Source organism: Plecotus auritus (assembly GCF_963455305.1).
Source record: "Plecotus auritus genome assembly, chromosome: X".
Lineage (NCBI taxonomy): Eukaryota > Metazoa > Chordata > Mammalia > Chiroptera > Vespertilionidae > Plecotus > Plecotus auritus.
The window spans coordinates 41032852-41053773 of record NC_137784.1 but is presented as its reverse complement, the minus strand read 5'-3'; the positions used below and the strand labels follow the sequence as shown (position 1 = coordinate 41053773).

The window sequence follows — 20922 nt, the reverse complement described above, 5'->3', positions numbered from 1 at the left end:
AACCTGGGACCTTTCAGTCCGCAGGCTGACGCTCTATCCACTGAGCCAAACCGGTTTTGGCCTAATTACATCTTTTATCTTTTCTTAGGAAAACCTTATTCCTTCCTGCAGTTATAGGCAATCCTGTATTTTCTACATAACCTTTAACTATTTTTATTTGTTGACATACTTTTTAATGTAAATGTATGAGTACTAAAGGTTAAAATGATTTTTTTTTGTGTCATCTCTCAAGTTTCTGGGTTACTTTCCCACTTTACATTCTTTATTTCACTCTCATATAAGGGAATAATTGTTGCCAATGTGCTGATATTTACTTAATGTAGGTGGTCAATTGTGGGAGCAGATATCCTTAAATTTCATTATTATAACTAGAGGTCTGGTGCACGAGATTCATGCACTGGTGGGGGGCATGGCCTGCGGGGATCGGCCAGCTGTGGGAGTGCCGCTCTTCCTGGCCAGCCAAGCAGCTGTGGACCCACCCCCTGAGCAGCATCTTCTGCTGTGGGAGCGCACTGACCACCAGGGGGCAGCTCCTGCATTAAGCGTCTCCCCCCGGTGGTCAGTGCACGTCATAGCAACTGGTCAAGGGGTCATTTTGGTCATTCCTGCTTGGTCATTGGGTTTTTATTATATAGGACTAGAGGCCCAGTGCACGAATTCGTGCATGGGTGGGGTCCAGTGGGCCCACCCTGATTGGAGCCCAATCAGGGCTGGGCTGGCTGACAGGGGCATGGGGGGTATACGGGAGATTGGCCGGAGGAACCCACCCAATTGGTGTGTGTGGGGGGGCCATCGGGGCCAGCTGGGGGGTAGGGGGTTGGCCATGAGCCGAAGGGGTCCGGGGGGCCGATCAGGGGCAGGGCTGGCCAGGGGGAGGGCCCACAGGCAGTTGGCTGGCCGGCTCCGCCTCTAATCAGGGTGGGGGGGGTCAATCTGGGGTGGGGCCGGGCGTGGGGGAAGGCCTGAAGGAGGTTGGCTGGCCAGCTTCACCCCCTATTAAAGTAAGGGGGTGATCGGGGGTGGGGCCGGCTTGGGGGAGGAGCTCCAGGTTGATCGTGATGGTGGGGGCCCATCGGGGCGGGGCCAGCCAAGTAGAGGGACTGCATGAGGTTGGTCGGCCGGCCCCGCCCCCTATTGGGATGGGGGGGCAATCGGGGGTGGAGCCGGCCGTGGGGAGGGGCCATGAGGAACAGGTTAGCCAGACACCCTGCCCTTGATCGGGGTAAGAGAGGCTGATTGGGAGCAGAGCTGGCCAGGGGGAGGGGCCACAGGAGGTTGGCCAACTGGCCCCACCCCCAATCGGGCCAGTTTACTGGCCACAGTGGGCGTGATAGTGACCGGTCGTTCTGGTCATTACAGCGTTCCTATCGCTGGCTTTTTATATATATAGACTAGAGGCCCCGTTCATGAAATTCATGCACTGGGGGGGTGGGGGGTGGGGGAGGGTCCCTCAGCCCGGCCTGTGCCCTTGCAGTCCAGGATCCCTCTCACAGTCCAGGACCCCTCGCTCCTTACCACTAGCTGTTCCTTACCTCTTGGCTCACTGCTCCTTAGCACTGCCACAGAGGCAGGAAAGGCTCCTGCCACCGCTGCTGCGCTAGCCATATGTGAGCCCGGCTCCTGGCTGAGTGGCCCTCCCCCTGTGGGAGCACACTGAACACTAGACAGACCCTGTGTTGAGCATCTGCCCCTTAGTGGTCAGTGCACGTCATAGCGACCAGTCGTTCCACCGGTCCTTCCGCAGTTTGGTTGATTTGCATATTAGGCTTTTATTATATAGGATTTATGTGAGCTTTTTGCTGCAAATACATTTTTCCCAGTTTGACTTTTAAAATCTAGGCTCATTAGCAATTTCCCCTGTAGCCACATGGATTCCTTTAGATCAGGGGTCCTCAAACTTTTTAAACAGGAGGCCAGTTCACTGTCCCTCAGACCGTTGGAGGGCCGGACTATAGTTAAAAAAAAAACTATGAACAAATTCCTATGCGCACTGCGGGCCTGGGACGAGTCGGCTGCTAAGCAGGACAGGCAGCGGCACCCGGCGGGCCGCATGTGGCCCGCGGGCCGTAGTTTGAGGACGCCTGCTTTAGATGCCTGTTTTCTTCCTCATTGGAATTCTATGTTATTTTTATTGTTATAATTTCTTTTTTTAAGAGTCTCTTATTCTTGTTGAGTTATATTTTCTTCTAGTTTGCAGCCATGGGACCATAATGGCTTCACCTCTAACTTTTTTTTAAAGTATGTTTTCACTCATTTGAGAGAGAGAGAGAAGAAAGAGAGAAACATTGAGCCCACAATCGGGGCATGTGCCCTGACAGGGAACCTAACCAGCAACCTATTGGTATACAGGACAGAAATCCAGGCCCAGGCCTCAGGCTTTTTACTCTTTGTTGTTAATGCTTATAGGAGTCAAAAGGTCCTTCAGAAGTGGTTTATTTTGCTAATGAGCTCATACTTTCTGAAAGAGTGTTGAAGATTCTCATTTAGGGTTTTCACAGGACAGTAGCACCTCGTAGAACCCCTACTTCTAGGAGACTCGCCTTTCAACAGTAATAACAGAAGAGCTGACACTGAATGGCCACTTAAAACAGGCCCCAGCACTCTTCTAAGTGCTTCACCTGGTGACCTGATTTGATCAACAACCCCAGGAGGCTGGCACTATTATTCCCAGCTTTCAGATGAGAAAACAAAGGCATGGAGTGATTAAGTGATTTGCCCAAGTGCAGGGCAGAGCTGGGAGGCACACGGAGTGGGAGCTGTTGGGGAACAGATGTGCACACAGATGACACAGAGATTCCTGGTGTGAGTGACAACTGAAGCAGGACAGGACAGTGCTGGGAAGAGAGGGAAGGCAGTGGGTATTGCCCCGGAGACCCAGGGAGCACATGCTAGGACCCGGCTGGACTCCTGACCCTCAGGGGTTTCATATTGCAGAGCCATCTTGCCCGGGAATCCAGAATCTGGAATCCGAGTTCTCCCAGGGGCCCCACGCCCCCAGGACACAGAGCAGGCAATTTCCACACCTGCCTACATTGCTAGTTAAACACTGGGGTTCGTAAGCCCAGTGAGGGCAGGGGGCAGATAATCACAGTGACAACAGTGAGGCTTAGTACCTGTCAAGCACCAGGCTGAGAGCCTGACGTGCATAATCTTATGCACACCCAGTAACATTCCACTGAGGCTGGTACTATTATCATACCCATTTTATAGATGAAGAAACCAAGGCTCAGAGAGGTTACACAGGTCTAACTGGCAGAGTCTGTGTGACTCCAAAGTCACCATGTCCCTCTGCTACCCCCAACCCTCGGGTAGGTGGCATTGCTAAGTCCAGCTTTTCTCTCCCTCTTGTTCTGGGACACCCGATGATCAGCAGGGCTGAGCAGACAGAGGAGGAGAGATGGGGCTCCAAGGGACCTAACAGGGGACCTGGCCATCGTTTCTCTAGAGCCCAGCGATAAAGAATCAATAAAGAAAAAGACTTGCCATTTCCAGGCTGTTCTATTGTATCTTCTTCCCACTAATGGAAACTGGTATGCCATAGGCAATCAGAGCCTGTGGACCAGGGGGAGGGCCAAGAGGTCGGCCACCCTGCCCCCTCACCGGCCTTGCCCTTGGCGCTGGTCGACCTCTGTGTGTGGTGTGATGCGGAGGGGGCGGGGGGGGGGGCCTTGGCCTGGCGCCATCACATGCCCTGCCACCCACCCCAAGTTCCCCCAGTTCCCCATTCACCATCAGGGATTGGAGCCTGATATCCAGGGGGAGGGACAGAGAGATCCGAGAGGTCCGCCATTCCCACCTGCTCCCCAGCCCACCCCTACTGAGGGTCGCCCTCTGTGTGTGGGGTGATGGGGGATGGGGCCTTGGCCTGGCATGGCCCATGTCCCTTACCACCCACCCCTGGCTCCCCATTCACCATTGGGGGATGGGAGCTGCTGGCTAGGAAAGGGACCGAGAAGTGGAGTGGTCATTCTCACTGCCACGCCCCAGCGGCCCGGGGCCCACAGATCACTCCTGCTGCCACACCCCAGCCACTCAGGGCCCACTGTTCGAACAGTCATGACAGCCCTAGGCTATTATTAGTATAGATTATGTTGTAAAACCAGTATGTTACTTACATTCAAAATTAAAATGTCTTACCCTTCCTTCTATTTCTGCCTTTGGCTTCTTTGTGCTCTTTAGGCTTCATCTTTTTTTCTTCTCCAGAGTCTCCATCACTCACAGTCAGTTTGTGCCTCAAAAGCCTATGTCTATATCTTGGCTTCTTAGATTCTTCAGAATCTGAATCTGATTCAGAATTGACTTGATTTTTTCCTTCTAAATGGAGAAAATAAATCAGTAAAACCTTCAGCCTTTTTTCCTTTAAAATGTTTTGTAAAATTATTTTGTTTGCTGACAATGATCATGATTTAAAGAAAAGCTCAGAGTTGTATATTTACCTGGGTATCATTGGTGAGACCAGGCAATCTCATACATCAGACCTGATCTATTACTATTATTAAATATTGATGAAATATTTGTATATTTTTTAAAGATGAAAATTACCTTCTTTTAAAATCATCTGTTTATTATCAGTAACTGAGAAAACATGCACAATTATTATCATATACTCAAAGGAATAAAGGTAGTAAAGTATTAAACATTTTAATAAACTTTAAATGCATGTATTAAGGAATGTCATGCATGGTCAGATAGTCTTCAAAGACTGAACTGGTCTAACAATTAAATTATGATATCATATACATTAATTTGGGGAGCTCACCCTCATCTCCTGGATTTACTTCATTATGTTTTCCAGTTCTTTTTTTCCCTTCTTCTGGTTCATCATCTGAAGATCCATCCTCCTCAGAGGAAAGATTGGCTTTAATTTCTTCTAAAAGCATCTTCTTGGCAATTCTTGAGAGTAAAAAGACAATAAAAAACTATATTGGTGGTGAAGTGTAACAAATTAAAAACAATGAATTACCTCTTTCAAAAGAGACAAATGTGTTAATATATTTTATATAATGAATAAAAAAATCATCAAAACATTGTTTTAACCTAAGTTAACAACCAAAACTTTTGAAAATGCTCTTAGAACTTACATTTTCCCAATGCTATGTAATTCTGCAATATATTGAAAAGTCTGATGGACATTTCTACTATTTTAACCAATTTCAACTTCATACTTGATAACCTTCCAATCCTCTGCTGTCATCAACCAGTAACTACCATATCAGACATGCCCACATAGTGAATTCACTTATTCAGACAAATGGCATTCCAAGACAAAACTCAACATGAGATGATTTATTCCATAGCAAAACATATTCTTAGAAAATCAATCTGTAATAAATTACTTCAATATAAAACAGTGCCTCAAACTGAGCAATAATATTTTTGACCCTTTACTTCATAAATTGTTAACCAAATGAAAGCACACACTAACTATTAAGTATTGAAGCAATCAGAAAGCCCTAATAATACTCGAGCTAAGGCAGAGAAGGGACATCAGTGCTATTAATTACACACATGGTAAAAGAACACAAATTATCATAGCTGAGTTTTCATCTTCAAAAAAAATAGACAGTGCTATAGCTGTACTCATACCAAAATTTCTCAAGATACTCGAAGAACTTACTAGCCCAGCCAGCGTAGCACAGTGGTTGGGCTTTGACCTATGAACCAGGAGGTCATGGTTTGATTCCCAGTCAGGGCACAAGCCTGAGTTGTGGGCTCAATCTCCAGAGGGGTGTGTGCAGGAGTCAGCCTATCAATGATTCTCTCATCATTGATGTTTCTATCTATCTCTCCCTCTCCCTTCCTCTCTCCAAAATCAATAAAAACATTTAAAGAAGAACAACATGCTAATGGAAACTCTAATGCTAAAAACATAAAAAAGTACTTCTTTAACACCACCTTGTGTTAAAATAAAATATATTCCTAATAAATTTCCATGGTTACACTAATCATGCAGCTTTTGTGCAAGATGAGCTGTTTTGCACTTAGATGTCCTTTCAAAATAAATTCATAAATCACAGTAGCAAAGGAATACCTATAGAAAGGTTCAAAAGGAAGGTGGCATGATTCTGTTTTCCATGACATCTTATAGAATAAAGTTCTACTCTGCTATCCAATGCTCTAGCTCATTCAAAAACTTGCAGCTGGAATCGTAGAACTTTTGTGATTCTTGGATTTCAAATTCTTTTTTATATTTCTTAACATGCACTCACTTTTCAATCAATTCATTTAATGGTAGGAGATGCTAATGAATGTTAATATCTTAATGTTATATCAAAGGTAGAATTGCACCCATGCCAGTTCTACTCAGTGGTTAAGAATGTCAGTCCACAAAATGAAGGGTCACAGGTTCAATTCCTGGTTAAGGGCAGGTATCTTGGTTGGAGGCTTGATCCCCGGCCCTGGTCGGGGCGGGGGGAGGGGAGGGGGGGAATGTGGGAGGCAACCAGTCTATGTATCTCTCTCACATTGATGTTTCTCTCTGTGTTTCCCTCCCCCTCCCTTCCACTCTCACTAAAAAAAATTAATGGAAAAAAGATCCTCAGGTGAGAATAAACAAAACCCAAAAAATGGAGAATTACTATTTATATTAAAAGACATATAGCAAAGACACCTAAACAGAGTGAAGCAAAATAGGCAATTACTTACTCAAATGCTTATTATATGCCTTTTGGTGCCCCCTTCCTTAACAGAGGAATCAAAAATATTAAGACAACACAGAGAGTTACCATGTGCTAAAAGAAACCAGACATAATGACTTTGCATTTCTGAGATTTTCTGACCTGATTTGCACTTTACTAAAGAGATTAGATCATTCCCATTTAAATCATACAGGAGTTGAGTTATAAAATGTAACTCTTAACCTTCTAGATCCATGGTTTGCTGACTTGGATTGCAAACAATAAACTTTAAAATGGGGACTAATATAGCACTGCCAACTTTTCATTTTCCCAGGAAAAAATATTTAAACCCAAATATCATTTACTTTCATCATTTTATAAAATAACAAAGTATTGTCCAGCCAGTGTTGCTCAGTGATTGAGTGTGCACCCATGAACCAGGAAGTCATGGTTTTATTCACAGTCAGGGCACATACCCCAGTTTCGGGCTTGATTCCCAGTAGGGGGCATGCAGGAGGCAGCCAATCAATGATTCTCTCTCATCATTAATGTTTCTATCACTGTCTCCCTCTCCCTCTCTCTGAGAGCAACAAAAGCATTTTTTTTTAAAAAACAAAAAGAAACACCTGAAACAGGAGAAAAATGGCGGCGGAATAGACAGACGTGTTCCGAGCCTTGTCCCGGAGCAGAAAGAGAGAACAGCTGAGGGTCGCACTAGGAGTGTTTGTTGGCAAGTTGGGGGACAGCTGAACTCCAGAAGAAGGTGGGAGACTGCTAGACGGGGTTCCCCTGACCTGGCAGCTCCCACTGCGGCTGGGTCCCCTCCCGGAGCTGCGGGCTTGGACGCGGAGTCTGCGCCATCTGGAACCGGAAAGTGGAGCTTATCGGAAGCCTGAGAATCCACAACTGCGGCACCCACGGAACAGCTGCGAGCGCCAGAACAACGCTCCCCAATTGGCGCAAACACACGGGTTCAGAGGAGCTCTACACTCCACCACGGAAAGGTCAGATTTCGCCTAGGATAAGGTGAGGTCTCTGGTCCCAGCGCGAGAGAGGAACGCGCGTTTTGCGGGAGCTGGAGGACCAGGGAAGTCTGTGCCTAGAAAAATCGGTGGCTGCTGGGGCTGGCGTGATCTGTGAATGTGGAAGGGGGTCCTCAGAGCTGCTAACAGAAGGGCTCTCTAAAAAGCAACCCATTTTGATCTGACGTGCAGGGACACCCTAAGAATTTCAGGGGTGTGCTAGACTTACACGCAGCCACGGAGTGCGCACACATGGGCTTTTTCCTCTTGAAATTCTTGCTTCTGATTACTAAGCCCAATTCATAGGTTCACCCAGTTGGGGACACCCTGGGAGACTGCAGGGGAAAGTTGTTTTTCTGGAACCTGGGGATCGGAGCGGGGAGTGACCATCCGAGAGCCAGCTCTGAGGCAGCCCACTCCCACAAACCGTTAGTGACTGCCACAGGGAAAGAAGGCTCTAACACTCCCTAGAGAGGCCATAGATAAACCCGGAAGTCAATCCAGAAACACTGCCACCCAGGGGCTGAATCACAAATTGACTCTTGTGTAATCAAAAATAAAGGAATACGAATTAAGACACACCGCCTGCTTAAAATCAGGACTGGCTTACATCACTGAAGAGCAGTGGAACGCAGGGAACTGCAATACTGTCCGGACTGAGAAACAGGCGTGCCAAACAGAACAACAGAGGAAGTGAATGACCTTCACTACTCCACATTTTATTTTTATTTTTTATTTTTTTATTTTCATTTTTTGCATCTTTTACTCAAGAAACTAATTTTTTTCCTCACTTGATTTTACCTTTTTAATTATTACATTTTTATTTTCAATCCGTATTATTACTACTGCTATTTTATCTTTTTTTTTTAAGTGTCATTTTATTTTCTCTTCATTTTGTTTTGGGATTAATGTTCTACATTCTATTTTTATCTTTCCTTTAGCATCATTTTACTCTATCTCAAATCTACCTTTATGCCATCACTCTCTTCCTCACTTTTCCCTTTTCAGTGTCCTGTTTATCTTACCCCTTTCCTGCTTTAGATTTTCCCTATTCTTTCTGTTTACCCCCTTTTAAAATTTCACCCTACTTATATATCTAATCTCCAATCCCCTGCTCCAAGTCCATACACACCTCTCTCTTCGCTGTCTTAACTATCCAAAAAATTGTTCTTCTCTCTGTCCTTTTGTTGTTGTTCGTTTGAATGTAGATTATATCGAATTTTTATGCTTTTTTGTGAGATTGTTTTGCTTATTCTTCTTTTGTTTATTTTTTTGTTTGTTTAGTGCTTCTGTTTTCCCTTGCCTCACTCAATATTAGTTGGTGTTGTAGTTTGTATTAATCCCCAGGTACTTGTTGCTGGCATTTGCTGGGATAAGTGATTGTTCTATTGGAGTTTTATCCCCAATATATATAGTCTGTTTCCCTTTCTCTCTTAGTCTCTTTCTTGTCTCTCTTACTTTTTTTTCTTCTTTTTTTCCCTTTTCCCAATTTCATTTTGACACCACCTTTTTTTTTTCTTCTTCTTTCTTTCTTTTTCCTCTTCTTCTTTCTCTACTATCCCCTGATTTGCCTTTCTCTGGTGGTCACCTTTATTGGAGGTTGTTAATATCGTGAATACATTTCTGTTCAGTGCCTTGTGTGTTGTACCTGGTAGTGCTGTATTTTGTGCCTTTAAATCGACGCAGGAGAGAGAGAACTACATAACCAGACACCCAGAGAAGAGAGACCATGGGGAGACAAAGACACAGCCCGCATATGAAAGAAAAGCAGGCATCACCAGAAAAGGAAGTAAATGAAATGGAAGCAAGCAACCTTCCAGAAAAAGAATTCAGAGAAATGGTCATAAGGTGGCTGAAAAGAATGGAAGACAAATTCGACAATATGAGCAAGAACCAAGAGGAAATGAAGAAGAACCAAGAAGAAATGAAAAATGACATCGCTGCTGTAAAGAACTCAATAGAAAGCATCAAGAGTAGACTAGAAGAAGCAGAGGACCGCATCAGTGAGCTAGAAGACAAGATGGGAAAAAATACCCAAGTAGAGCAACTTCTAGAAAAAAAAAATTAAAAGGCAGGAGGAGAGCCTAAGGGAACTTTGGGACAACACGAAACAAAACAACATCCGCATAATAGGGGTTCCAGAAGGAAAGGAAGCTGAGCAAGGAATAGAAAACCTATTTGAAGAAATGACAGAAAATTTCCCTGATATAGAGAAGAAAAAACCCACACAAATCCAAGAAGCTCACAGAGTCCCAAGCAAAATGAACCCCAAAAGACCGACGCCAAGGCACATTATAATTAAATTGGCAAACACCAACGACAAAGTAAGAATCTTAAAAGCGGCCAGAGAGAGACAGAAAGTTACATACAAAGGAACCCCCATCAGACTAGCAACTGATTTCTCAACAGAAACTCATCAGGCCAGAAGGGAATGGAATGAAATATACAAAGTCATGCAAAGGAAGGGTCTGAATCCAAGAATACTGTACCCAGCAAGGCTGTCAATCAAAATTGAAGGTGAAATCAGGAGCTTCACAGACAAAACGGGACTAAGGGAATTTATTACCACCAAACCAGCAATGCAAAAAATGCTAAAGGGTCTGCTGTAAAAAAAAAAAAAAAGAAAGAAATATGAAGTGAAGAAGGAACACAGGTGTAAAGAATAGGAATGGCGACAAATAAGTACCTATCAATAATAACTTTAAATGTAAACGGATTAAATGCCCCAATCAAAAGACATAGGGTAATGGATTGGATAAGAAAACATGACCCATATATCTGCTGTCTACAAGAAACCCACCTCAGAAAAAAAGACGCACACAGACTGAGGGTGAAGGGATGGAAAAAGGTTTTCCAGGCAAATGGAACTGAAAAAAAAGCTGGGGTAGCAATACTTATATCTGACAAATTAGATCTCAAACTGAAGGACATAACAAGAGATAAGGAAGGCCACTTCATAATATTAAAGGGAGCAATCCAACAAGAAGAAATAACTCTGGTAAACATATATGCACCCAATACAGGAGCACCCAAATACATAAAAAAAACTCCTGGAGGATATCAAGGGAGAGATTGACAGCAATACAATCATAGTAGGAGACTTTAATACCCCGCTATCACCATTGGACAAATCCTCTAAAGAAAAAATCAGCAAAGAAACATCAATCCTAAATGACTCACTAGACCAGATGGAATTAATTGACATCTTCAGAACATTTCACCCCAAAGCCACAGAATATACATTCTTCTCAAGTGCACATGGGTCATTTTCAAAGATAGACCATATGTTGGGACATAGGCAAAGTCTCTTCAAATTCAAGAAGATAGAAATCATATCAAGCATCTTCTCAGACCACAGTGGCATAAAACTGGAAATCAACTACAATAAAAACAACCCAAAGAAATCAAACACATGGAGACTAAACAGCATGCTATTAAACCATGACTGGGTTACCAGAGAGATCAAAGAAGAAATAAAAAACATCATGACAACAAATGACAATGAAAACACTACAATCCAAAATCTATGGGACACAGCGAAAGCAGTCTTGAGAGGGAAGTTCATAGCTCTACAAACCTACTGCAAAAAACAAGAAACAGGGGTAATAAATTACCTAACCCAACAACTCAAAGAGTTAGAAAAAGAGCAACAAGAAAAGCCCAGTGTAAGCAGAAGGAAGGAAATAATAAAGATCAGAGCACAGATAAACGACATAGAGACCAAAGAAACAATACAAAAGATCAACAAAACCAAGAGCTGGTTCTTTGAAAGGATAAACAAGATTGATGAACCTCTAGCCAGGCTCACCAAGAAGCAAAGAGAGAGGACCCAAATAAACAAAATCAGAAATGAAAGAGGTGAAATAACAACAGATCCCGCCGAAATACAAAGGATTGTTAAAAAATACTACGAACAACTCTATTCCAACAAACTGGACAACCTGGAGGAAATGGACATATTCCTAGAAAAATATAACCTTCCAAAACTCAATCAGGAAGAATCTAAACAGCTCAATATGCCAGTAACTATGGAAGAAATTGAAGCAGTCATCAAAGAGCTTCCGGCAAACAAAAGCCCGGGGCCAGACGGCTTCACAGGAGAGTTTTACCAAACATTCAAGGAAGAACTAAAACCTATCCTCCTCAGACTATTCCAAAAAATTCAAGAGGAAGGAACACTTCCAAGCTCCTTCTATGAATCCAGCATCACCCTAATACCAAAACCAGATAAAGACAACACAATGAAAGAGAATTACAGGCCAATATCCCTCATGAATGTAGATGCCAAAATCCTCAACAAAATTCTAGCAAATCGGATCCAGCAGTACATCAGAAAGATCATACACCATGACCAAGTAGGGTTTATCCCAGGAATGCAAGGTTGGTTCAATATCCGAAAATCAATAAATGTGATACATCACATAAACAAATTGAAAGATAAAAATCACATAGTCATATCAATTGATGCAGAAAAAGCATTTGACAAAATCCAACACCCTTTCTTGATAAAAACTCTCAACAAGGTGGGAATAGAAGGATCATACCTCAACATAATAAAAGCTATATATGGTAAACCCACAGCTAACATCATACTCAATGGGCAAAAACTAAAACCATTTCCCCTAAGAACAGGAACAAGACAAGGATGCCCACTCTCACCACTCCTGTTTGACATAGTACTGGAAGTATTAGCTATTGCAATTAGACAAGAAGAAGAAATAAAAGGCATCCAAATTGGAAAAGAAGAAGTAAAGCTGTCCTTATTTGCAGATGACATGATATTGTACATAAAAAACCAGAAAGACTCTATCAAAAAACTAACAGACTTAATAAATGAATTCGGCAAGGTAGCAGGATACAAAATTAACGCCAAGAAATCTATGGCATTTCTATACACCAACAGTGAACTTACAGAAAGAAAGACTAAAAAAGCAATCCCATTTTCCATCGCACCAAAAAAATTAAGATACTTAGGAATAAACCTAACCAAGGAGGTAAAAGACCTATATGCGGAAAACTACAGGACACTGAAAAAAGAGATAGAGGAAGATGTAAACAGATGGAAGAACATACCATGTTCATGGATTGGTAGAATCAACATCATCAAAATGTCCATACTACCCAAAGCAATCTATAGATTCAATGCACTCCCCATTAAAATACCAACGGCATATTTCACAGACCTAGAAAGAACTCTCCAAAAATTCATCTGGAATAAAAAAAGACCCCGAATAGCCACAGCAATCCTGAGAAAGAAGAATAAAGTAGGAGGGATCTCAATACCAGATTTCAAGCTGTATTACAAAGCCACTGTTCTCAAAACAGCCTGGTACTGGCACAAGAACAGACATATAGATCAATGGAATAGAATAGAGAATCCAGATATCGACCCAAACCAATATGCGCAATTAATATTTGACAAAGGAGGCATGAGCATACAATGGAGTCAAGACAGTCTCTTCAATAAATGGTGTTGGGAAAATTGGACAGATACATGCAAAAAAATGAAACTAGATCACCAACTTACACCATACACAAAAATAAACTCAAAATGGATACAGGACTTAAATATAAGACGGGAAACCATAAAAATACTAGAGGAATCCTCAGGCAGCAAAATCTCAGACATATGCCAAAAGAACTTTTTCAGTGATACTGCCCCTAGGGCAATGGAAGCCAAAGAGAAAATAAACAAATGGGACTACATCAAAATAAAAAGCTTTTGCACAGCAAAAGAAACCATCAACAAAACAACAAGAAACCCCACTGTATGGGAGAACATATTTGCAAATGGTATCACTGATAAAGGTTTAATTTCCAACATCTACAGGCAGCTTATACAACTTAATAAAAGGAAGATAAATGATCCAATAAAAAAATGGGCAACGGACCTAAATAGAATCTTTTCGAAAGAAGACAGAAGGAAGGCCAAGAGACACATGAAAACATGCTCAAAGTCACTTATTATCCGAGAGATGCAAATCAAAACGACAATGCGATACCATCTCACACCTGTCAGAATGGCTATCATCAACAAATCAACAAACGACAATTGTTGGCGAGGATGCGGAGAAAAAGGAACCCTCGTGCACTGCTGGTGGGAATGCAGACTGGTGCAGCCACTGTGGAGAACAGTATGGAGTTTCCTCAAAAAACTGAAAATGGAACTCCCATTTGACCCAGTAATCCCACTCCTAGGAATATATCCTAAGAAACCAGAAACACCAATCAGAAAGGATATATGCACCCCTATGTTCATAGCAGCACAATTTACAATAGCTAAGATTTGGAAACAGCCTAGGTGCCCGTCAGCAGATGACTGGATCAGAAAACTATGGTACATCTACACAATGGAATACTATGCTGCCATAAAAAAGAAGGAATTACTACCATTAGTAGACACCTGGATGGAATTAGAGAACATTATGCTAAGTGAAATAAGCCAGTCAATGAAAGAAAAATACCACATGATCTCACTCATTTAGGGATAATGAAAAACATTATAAACTGATGAACCAAAAGATAGTTACAGAGGCAGTAAAGCATCAAACAGAGTGTCTAATTACAGCGGTAAGGTTAGGGAGAGGTGGGGAAAATAAGAGATCAACTGAAGGACTTGTATGCATGCATATAAGAGTAACCAACGGATGTAAAACATTGGGGGGTGAGGGCAGGTATGGGAGTGGGGTGGGGGGCGGCAATGGTAAGATATGTACACATATAATACCTTAATAAAAAATTTGAAAAAAAAAATAAAATAAAATAAAATTTAAAAAAATGTTACAATTAATCAACAAAAGTCATGAATAAAAACTTCCAAAAATGACCAAGAGTTCCTTTGGTCATTTACAAATAAATAAATAAATAAATAAATAAATAGATAGATAAATAAATAAATAAATATTTCAGCACACCCTACACAAATTAGGAAAGAGTTTCAAAATAAAGGATGGTTCATTTAAATTTCATAAGCATCTCTCTCAGAAAATTTTAAAATCACCTTTAATAACCACCACATTGTCCTTTCCCATACACAAGGAAAATCTTTCTCAAGCCTATTTGGGTAAAACCAGATTTGGGATAATAAACGTGCATAAGCATGGGCTTGTGCAGTCTGAAGTATTAGATACAAAATTACAAATAAAGAAGCATGGTTCACTTGCAGTTACAAGATATTCTATCACTATTTAGGTGGTGCAATAATGGCCAAGAAAAATATAGCTATTAATTTAGTTACCCTATAGGTTAGTTGAGTTACCTGATTTTAGTTTGTATTTACAAGCTTTAAAAAAGTCTTAAGTGCCATATAACCTATAAAGTCCTGGTTGTTAATTGTAAAAACCACATAATTTTTCTTCTTTCAAACTCTGGACTCCTAAGAATATGACTAAATTGGAGATCAAAATATATAAACCTACCTAATTCATACTCAACTACTCAATTGTCATCAACTAAGAAATGTGAGGAGAGAAACCAGGATGGCGGCATGGGTAAACACCTAAACTGCTGCCTCGCACAACAATTTCAAAACTACAACTAAAAGAGAGAACGGACACCATCCAGAACCACAGGAAAGCTGGCTGAGTGAAAATTCTACAACTAGAAGGAAAGAGGAAAGCTCACAGAGAATTGGAGGTACGGCAAAGGGGCTTTGTGCGCGCAGAGAGGAAGGGCGGCTGAGAGCCTGGCTGACTTTCTCTGGCGGAAGGGGGAAGGAAGCCTCCAACCGCACTGAACCCCAGTTCTGACTGCACTGAACCCCAGTTCCGGGCGAGCCCCTGGGGACCCACGCTCTTACGGGGTGAGTCTGGACTCTCGGGCGGAGACTCGAGCTGGGAAAGGCAGAAGTCTGAAGGCGCGCGCGGGCCAGTGCGCACAAAGGCTGCGGAGGTTGCCACAGGCTTTCCCTAGTGGAAGGGAGTCAGAGGATCCTGACTGCACTGAGCCCCAGTTCTGACTGCAGTGAACCCCAGTTCCAGGCGAGCCCCTGGGGACCCACGCTCTTGTGGGGGGAGTCTGGACTCTCGGGCGGAGACTCGGGAGCCAGGGAAGGCGGAGGACTGAAAGCGCGCGCTTGCCAGTGCGCACAAAGGCTGCGGAAGTTGCCACAGGCTTTCCCTAGTGGAAGGGAGTCAGAGGATCCTGACTGCACTGAGCCCCAGTTCTGACTGCAGTGAACCCCAGTTCCAGGCGAGCCCCTGGGGACCCACGCTCTTGTGGGGGGAGTCTGGACTCTCGGGCGGAGACTCGGGAGCCGGGGAAGGCGGAGGACTGAAAGCGTGTGCGCGTGCCAGTGCGCACAAAGGCTGCGGAGGTTGCCACAGGCTTTCCCTAGTGGAAGGGAGTCAGAGGCTCCTGACGGCACTGAGCCCCAGTTCTGACTGCAGTGAACCCCAGTTCCAGGCGAGCCCCTGGGGACCCACGCTCTTGTGGGGGGAGTCTGGACTCTCAGGCGGAGACTCGAGCTGGGGAAGGTGGAGTACTGAAAGCGCACATGCGCGCAAGGGCAAGGCTGACAGGAAGCCAAGAATGAGACTCCACCCCATCCAAGCTGAGAACAGAGGCTATTGCAATTTGGCAAGTCTAATCCTATAAGGCTGTCTCCAGCACCGAACTTCTCCCAGCATAGACACAGCTGATCCTTACAGCCAACTGGCCCGGAGGTCAATTCTTCCCAGTGATAACAACAACAATAAAGACTTAATTACAACAAGGCTGTACACACAGTCCACAAAGGGGTGCACCAAGAGTGTCCACCTCAGGTTAACTGGGGAGGCAGACCCACTGGGCCACATTGGAAACCTAGCACAAATATCTACCTTACCAACTCAGGGAAGCAGTGAAAATGCGGCGTCAAAGAATCAGATCACAAACAAAAGAAATGGAGGAAAACAAACGACTGGATATAGAATTCAAAACCACGGTTATAAGGCTTTTTAAGAATACCCTAGAAAAGGCCGATAAATATAACGAGACCCTCGAAGATATGAAAAAGGACCAACTAGAAATTAAACATACACTGACTGAAATAAAAAATATTATACAGAGACCCAGAAACAGAATAGAGGAACCCAAGAATCAAGTCAAAGAATTGAAATACAAAGAAGCAAAAAGCACTCAACCGAAAAAGCAAAAAGCAAAAAAAAAAAATCCAAAAAGTTGAAGATAATGTAAGAAGACTCTGGGACAACTTCAAGCATACCAACATCAGAATTATGGGGGTGCCAGAAGAAGAGAGAGAGCAAGATACTGAAAACCTATTTGAAGAAATAATGACCGAAAACTTCCCCCACCTGGTGAAAGAAATAGACTTACAAGTCCAGGAAGCCCACAGAACCCCAAACAAAAGGAATCCAAAGAGGACCACACCAAGACACATCATAATTAAAATGCCAAGAGCAAAAGACAAAGAGAGAATATTAAAAGCAGCAAGAGAAAAACAGTTAATTACCTACAAGGGAGCACCCATACGACTGTCAGCTGACTTCTCAACAGAAACTATGCAGGCCAGACAGGAGTGGCAAGAAATTTTCAATGTGATGAATAGCAAGAACCTACAACCAAGATTACTCTACCCAGCAAAGCTATCATTCAGAACTGAAGGACAGATAAAGAGCTTCACAGATAAGAAAAAGCTGAAGGAGTTCATCACCACCAAACCAGTATTATATGAAATGCTGAAAGGTATTCTTAAAGAAGAGGAAGAAGAAAAAAGTAAAGAGAAAAATTATGAACAACAAATACATATCTATCAACAAGCAAACCTAAAAATCAAGTGAATTAAAAACCTGAGGAACAGAATAATCTGGTGAATATAATAGAATCAGGGGCATAGAAAGGGAGTGGACTGATAATTCTCAGGGGGAAAGGGGTATGGGGGGTTCATGAAGAGAATGGACAAAAATCATACACCTATGGATGAGGACAGTGGGGGGGAGGTAAGGGCAGAAGGTGGGGTGGGAAATGGGTGGAGGGGAGCTATGGGGGGAAAAAGGAGAAATAATTGTAATAATCTGAATAAAGATTTATTTAAAAAAAAAAACAACAGACAGCTCTGGTAAAACAATGTCTAGCCAATAATTTCACCCAAACAGGAGGAAGTTAACTTCCAAATTGCTAGGGGAGTTAGGGCTTTGTTATGTTGAAGTTTATATTTTGGTGACTTTTTGCAATGTCAAGGTCATTGAGAAAGGTCAAGGTATAGTGGGGATGATTTGTGTTTTCCCCTTTAAACTCAGAATAAGAATAATTAACCCTTAAGTTGGGCAACTCATCTTCAGCAAGCAGGTACTCCTATCCAATTTCTAGATTTAAGCTGAAGTTGTCACTGTACATTAAAGTAGCATTTTGTGCCTCTAGAAAAAAAAAAAGAAATGTGATATGCATGGGATAACAAGATAAAATTCTATATCAACTAATAAATTATATAATAAATCATGGGAAATAGAATTAAATCCACACACTGATGAATTACACAATTTATCAACAACCTTCAGTAAGACCATAATACACGGAACAACACAGCCACTTTAGAAGCAGAAAACAATTACTAACTTCAGAGAATGGTCACCTTTCCCTAAATTGAAAGTTATACACAGAGTAATGGAGACTCCGTAAGATTTACCTCACTAAGATGTTTTAGATTTGCCGTCTAACACCTTTTTCTTTTGTGCTGTCTAACACCTTTTGACCAAAAGAGAAACTCATGTATAGCCATATACATTAAGCAGTAAAAAGGATAACAAAGCTAAATCAATTTACATAAATTGACTCATGGCTAAAGTCCACTACGTCAAAGACCTTTTATATCATAAACCTAGACTATCATATAACCTACACCTCAAAATTAAAAGTTAATTAGAAAGATGCAAGGGTAGATCCTGACATTCAACCTCAGCAAACATGTTGACGTAAGATGTGTCCCATCTACAAAGCCTGCTGTGAGATGCTTTAAGGGAACCTCCACCACCTTAACTCTTGAGTCACAGGCCACAGAAACTTCAAGCACATTATCACTTGAGAACCAGCTGAGGATGGCAAAGCATCACTTTGGAGGCCTTGACTGGACCCATGCTGGTATGCATGTGCCGGATGTATAGTAATTATCCATAATAGATTCAGTTTGCTCTAAAGCTTTCTTTCTTGAGGCTTTCCAGGACATTTCTGAGAAAATCATCCATGCACAGAAATATCAATGCTCAATATTTTATCTTGGGGCAGGTGGAACATTCAAAGCAGTCATGACTTTATCAGAAGCACTAGAGGCACAGGCTATGCCACTCTTGTGACAGAAAACCTAGGCCAAGCTGGGAGTAATGGAACCAATCCTCCATTTTCCTGAAAGGGAGGGAATGGAGAGGGGGAAAAGGAAAACAATGTGGGAGGGTAAAAACCCACAAACAATGAAGGGAACTGGTGGATGAGAAAATAAATATTAAAATTCCAAAACTAAGCACGCTAAATCTCATAATGAATATCAAAATAATGCCTTATTATACTTTACACTTTCATCTAATAAAAGAAAGCAAAAATAAGGAATGACCCCAACAATGCAAAGACAAACAAGCAAATATAAATAGAGAGAAAGCAAAGAAAGCCTTTTTAGTAATTCTGATCCTATCTACAAAGGAAATGAGTAATGTCTCTTATTTAAGCACTCAAATAGGAAAAGAAAGCAAACTGCCTCTTGCTGGTAGGTAGATTGGCAATTCAAATTGTTGTTAATTAAAAAGGAATGATCAAGAGATGGATCTCCAGGACCAGGGAGCTTTAGAGAAATGGCCATTAGAAAAGCAACACAAAATGCTAGACCTAGAAGGGGTCCGAGTGTCTAATTTTTGTCATTTTACAAGTAAGGAAACATGCTAAAAGAGGGGAATCTTGGCCAAAGAAACAAAACTAGTTTGTGGCAAAGCCAGGAGTAGCACCTAATATCTTGAGTCCTAATTTTTTACTAATTTTACTATTCCAGTGCTATATTATCTACTCATTCACTGCTTCTTTTCTAATAAGTGCTTTGACAAATACACTATAGTCACATTCTTAAAGATATCTGTATTTCACTGAATGCTAATACATGTATTTAGAAATAAACTAATTCAAGCTTTATTTTTAAAGATTTCTTTTAAAAGGTGTTCTAAACATCATTATTCAGGATGCTCCATCTCTAAAACGCACTGAGAGGACATCTCAGATTTATTCTCTAAGCTACTGTTTTATCTTCTAAGAGGCTCTAAAAACAGGTTTAAAGAAAACTATTAAATAAAAAATGCATTTTAGAAGGCCACAATACTGTGTATCCATACACAAAAGTTACAACTTTTTTAATTGTTTTTTCATTTGTGCACAATATAACAGAATAATTACTTAAAACAGAGAATTCTGAATAAGATTATAGGTTTAAATACATGTAATTCATGGTAATAAAACAAGTGTCTATGTAGTGCTAAAATAAAATATATTTAAAAGGTTGATATGCAAAACTATTCAAATGACTACAACCAAAGAATATTGGATAATTTTTGGATGATGAACAAATATCCTCCTAGCAGAGTTTGAAGCTTTGTTTTAATAAATGTTTTGAGCCCTGCCTCCGAAACTGCGGAGTGAGCCAAAGATCTAGCATATCACAGCAAGCCTGGGACTGCACCCCCTCCCTGCCAAACCCACAGCATCGCCCCAACCTCGCCATCTTGCACGCAAGCTTCTGACTGAGTTCCCTGCCCACCAAGACTGCAGCGTCGCCCCGGCCATGTTCCCACAGGCTAGTTTCTGACTGAGTTCCTTGCCTCCAAGATCACGGAGTCGGCTCCTGCACTGCACATCCCACAGGCAAGCCTCTGTCTGCATTTCACACCTGCCAGGCCCGCAGTGTGGACCCTGACCCAGCACATCCTGCCGCCAACAAGCCTGGAACTGTGCTCCCTGCCAACCAAGACAATAAAGTCAGCCCCGCCATGCACGTCCCACAGTTAAGCCCCTGTCTGCATTCCCTGCCCACCAAGCCCGTGGCATGGGACCCAGATCCAGCGTGTTCCACCAGCAAACCTGGGACTGTACTCCCTGTCAGCCAAAACAGCAGCCCTGGCTCGGCCCTGTGCTTCCTGAAGGCAAACTTATTTTTTTTTTTTATTTTATTGATTTTTTACAGAGAGGAAAGGAAAGGGATAGAGAGTTAGAAACATCGATGAGAGAGAAACATCGATCAGCTGCCTCCTGCACACCTCCCACTGGGGATGTGCCCGCAACCAAGGTACGTGCCCTTGACCGGAATCGAACCCGGG

At 42.4% G+C, this 20922-nt stretch overlaps 1 protein-coding gene across 12 annotated transcripts in view; it reads right to left on the bottom strand.

The window, feature by feature from the left end:
• Positions 1 to 20922, bottom strand: part of ATRX (ATRX chromatin remodeler) — a 349866-nt gene that overhangs the window by 195416 nt on the left and 133528 nt on the right. For all 12 annotated transcript variants that reach the window (XM_080653251.1, XM_080653256.1, XM_080653261.1 and 9 more), the window contains 2 exons: positions 4760 to 4893; positions 4138 to 4314 (listed from right to left, as the gene is read on the bottom strand). In XM_080653251.1, coding sequence (XP_080509377.1) covers positions 4138 to 4314; positions 4760 to 4893 — 311 coding nt within the window. The remainder of the gene's footprint in view (positions 1 to 4137; positions 4315 to 4759; positions 4894 to 20922) is intronic.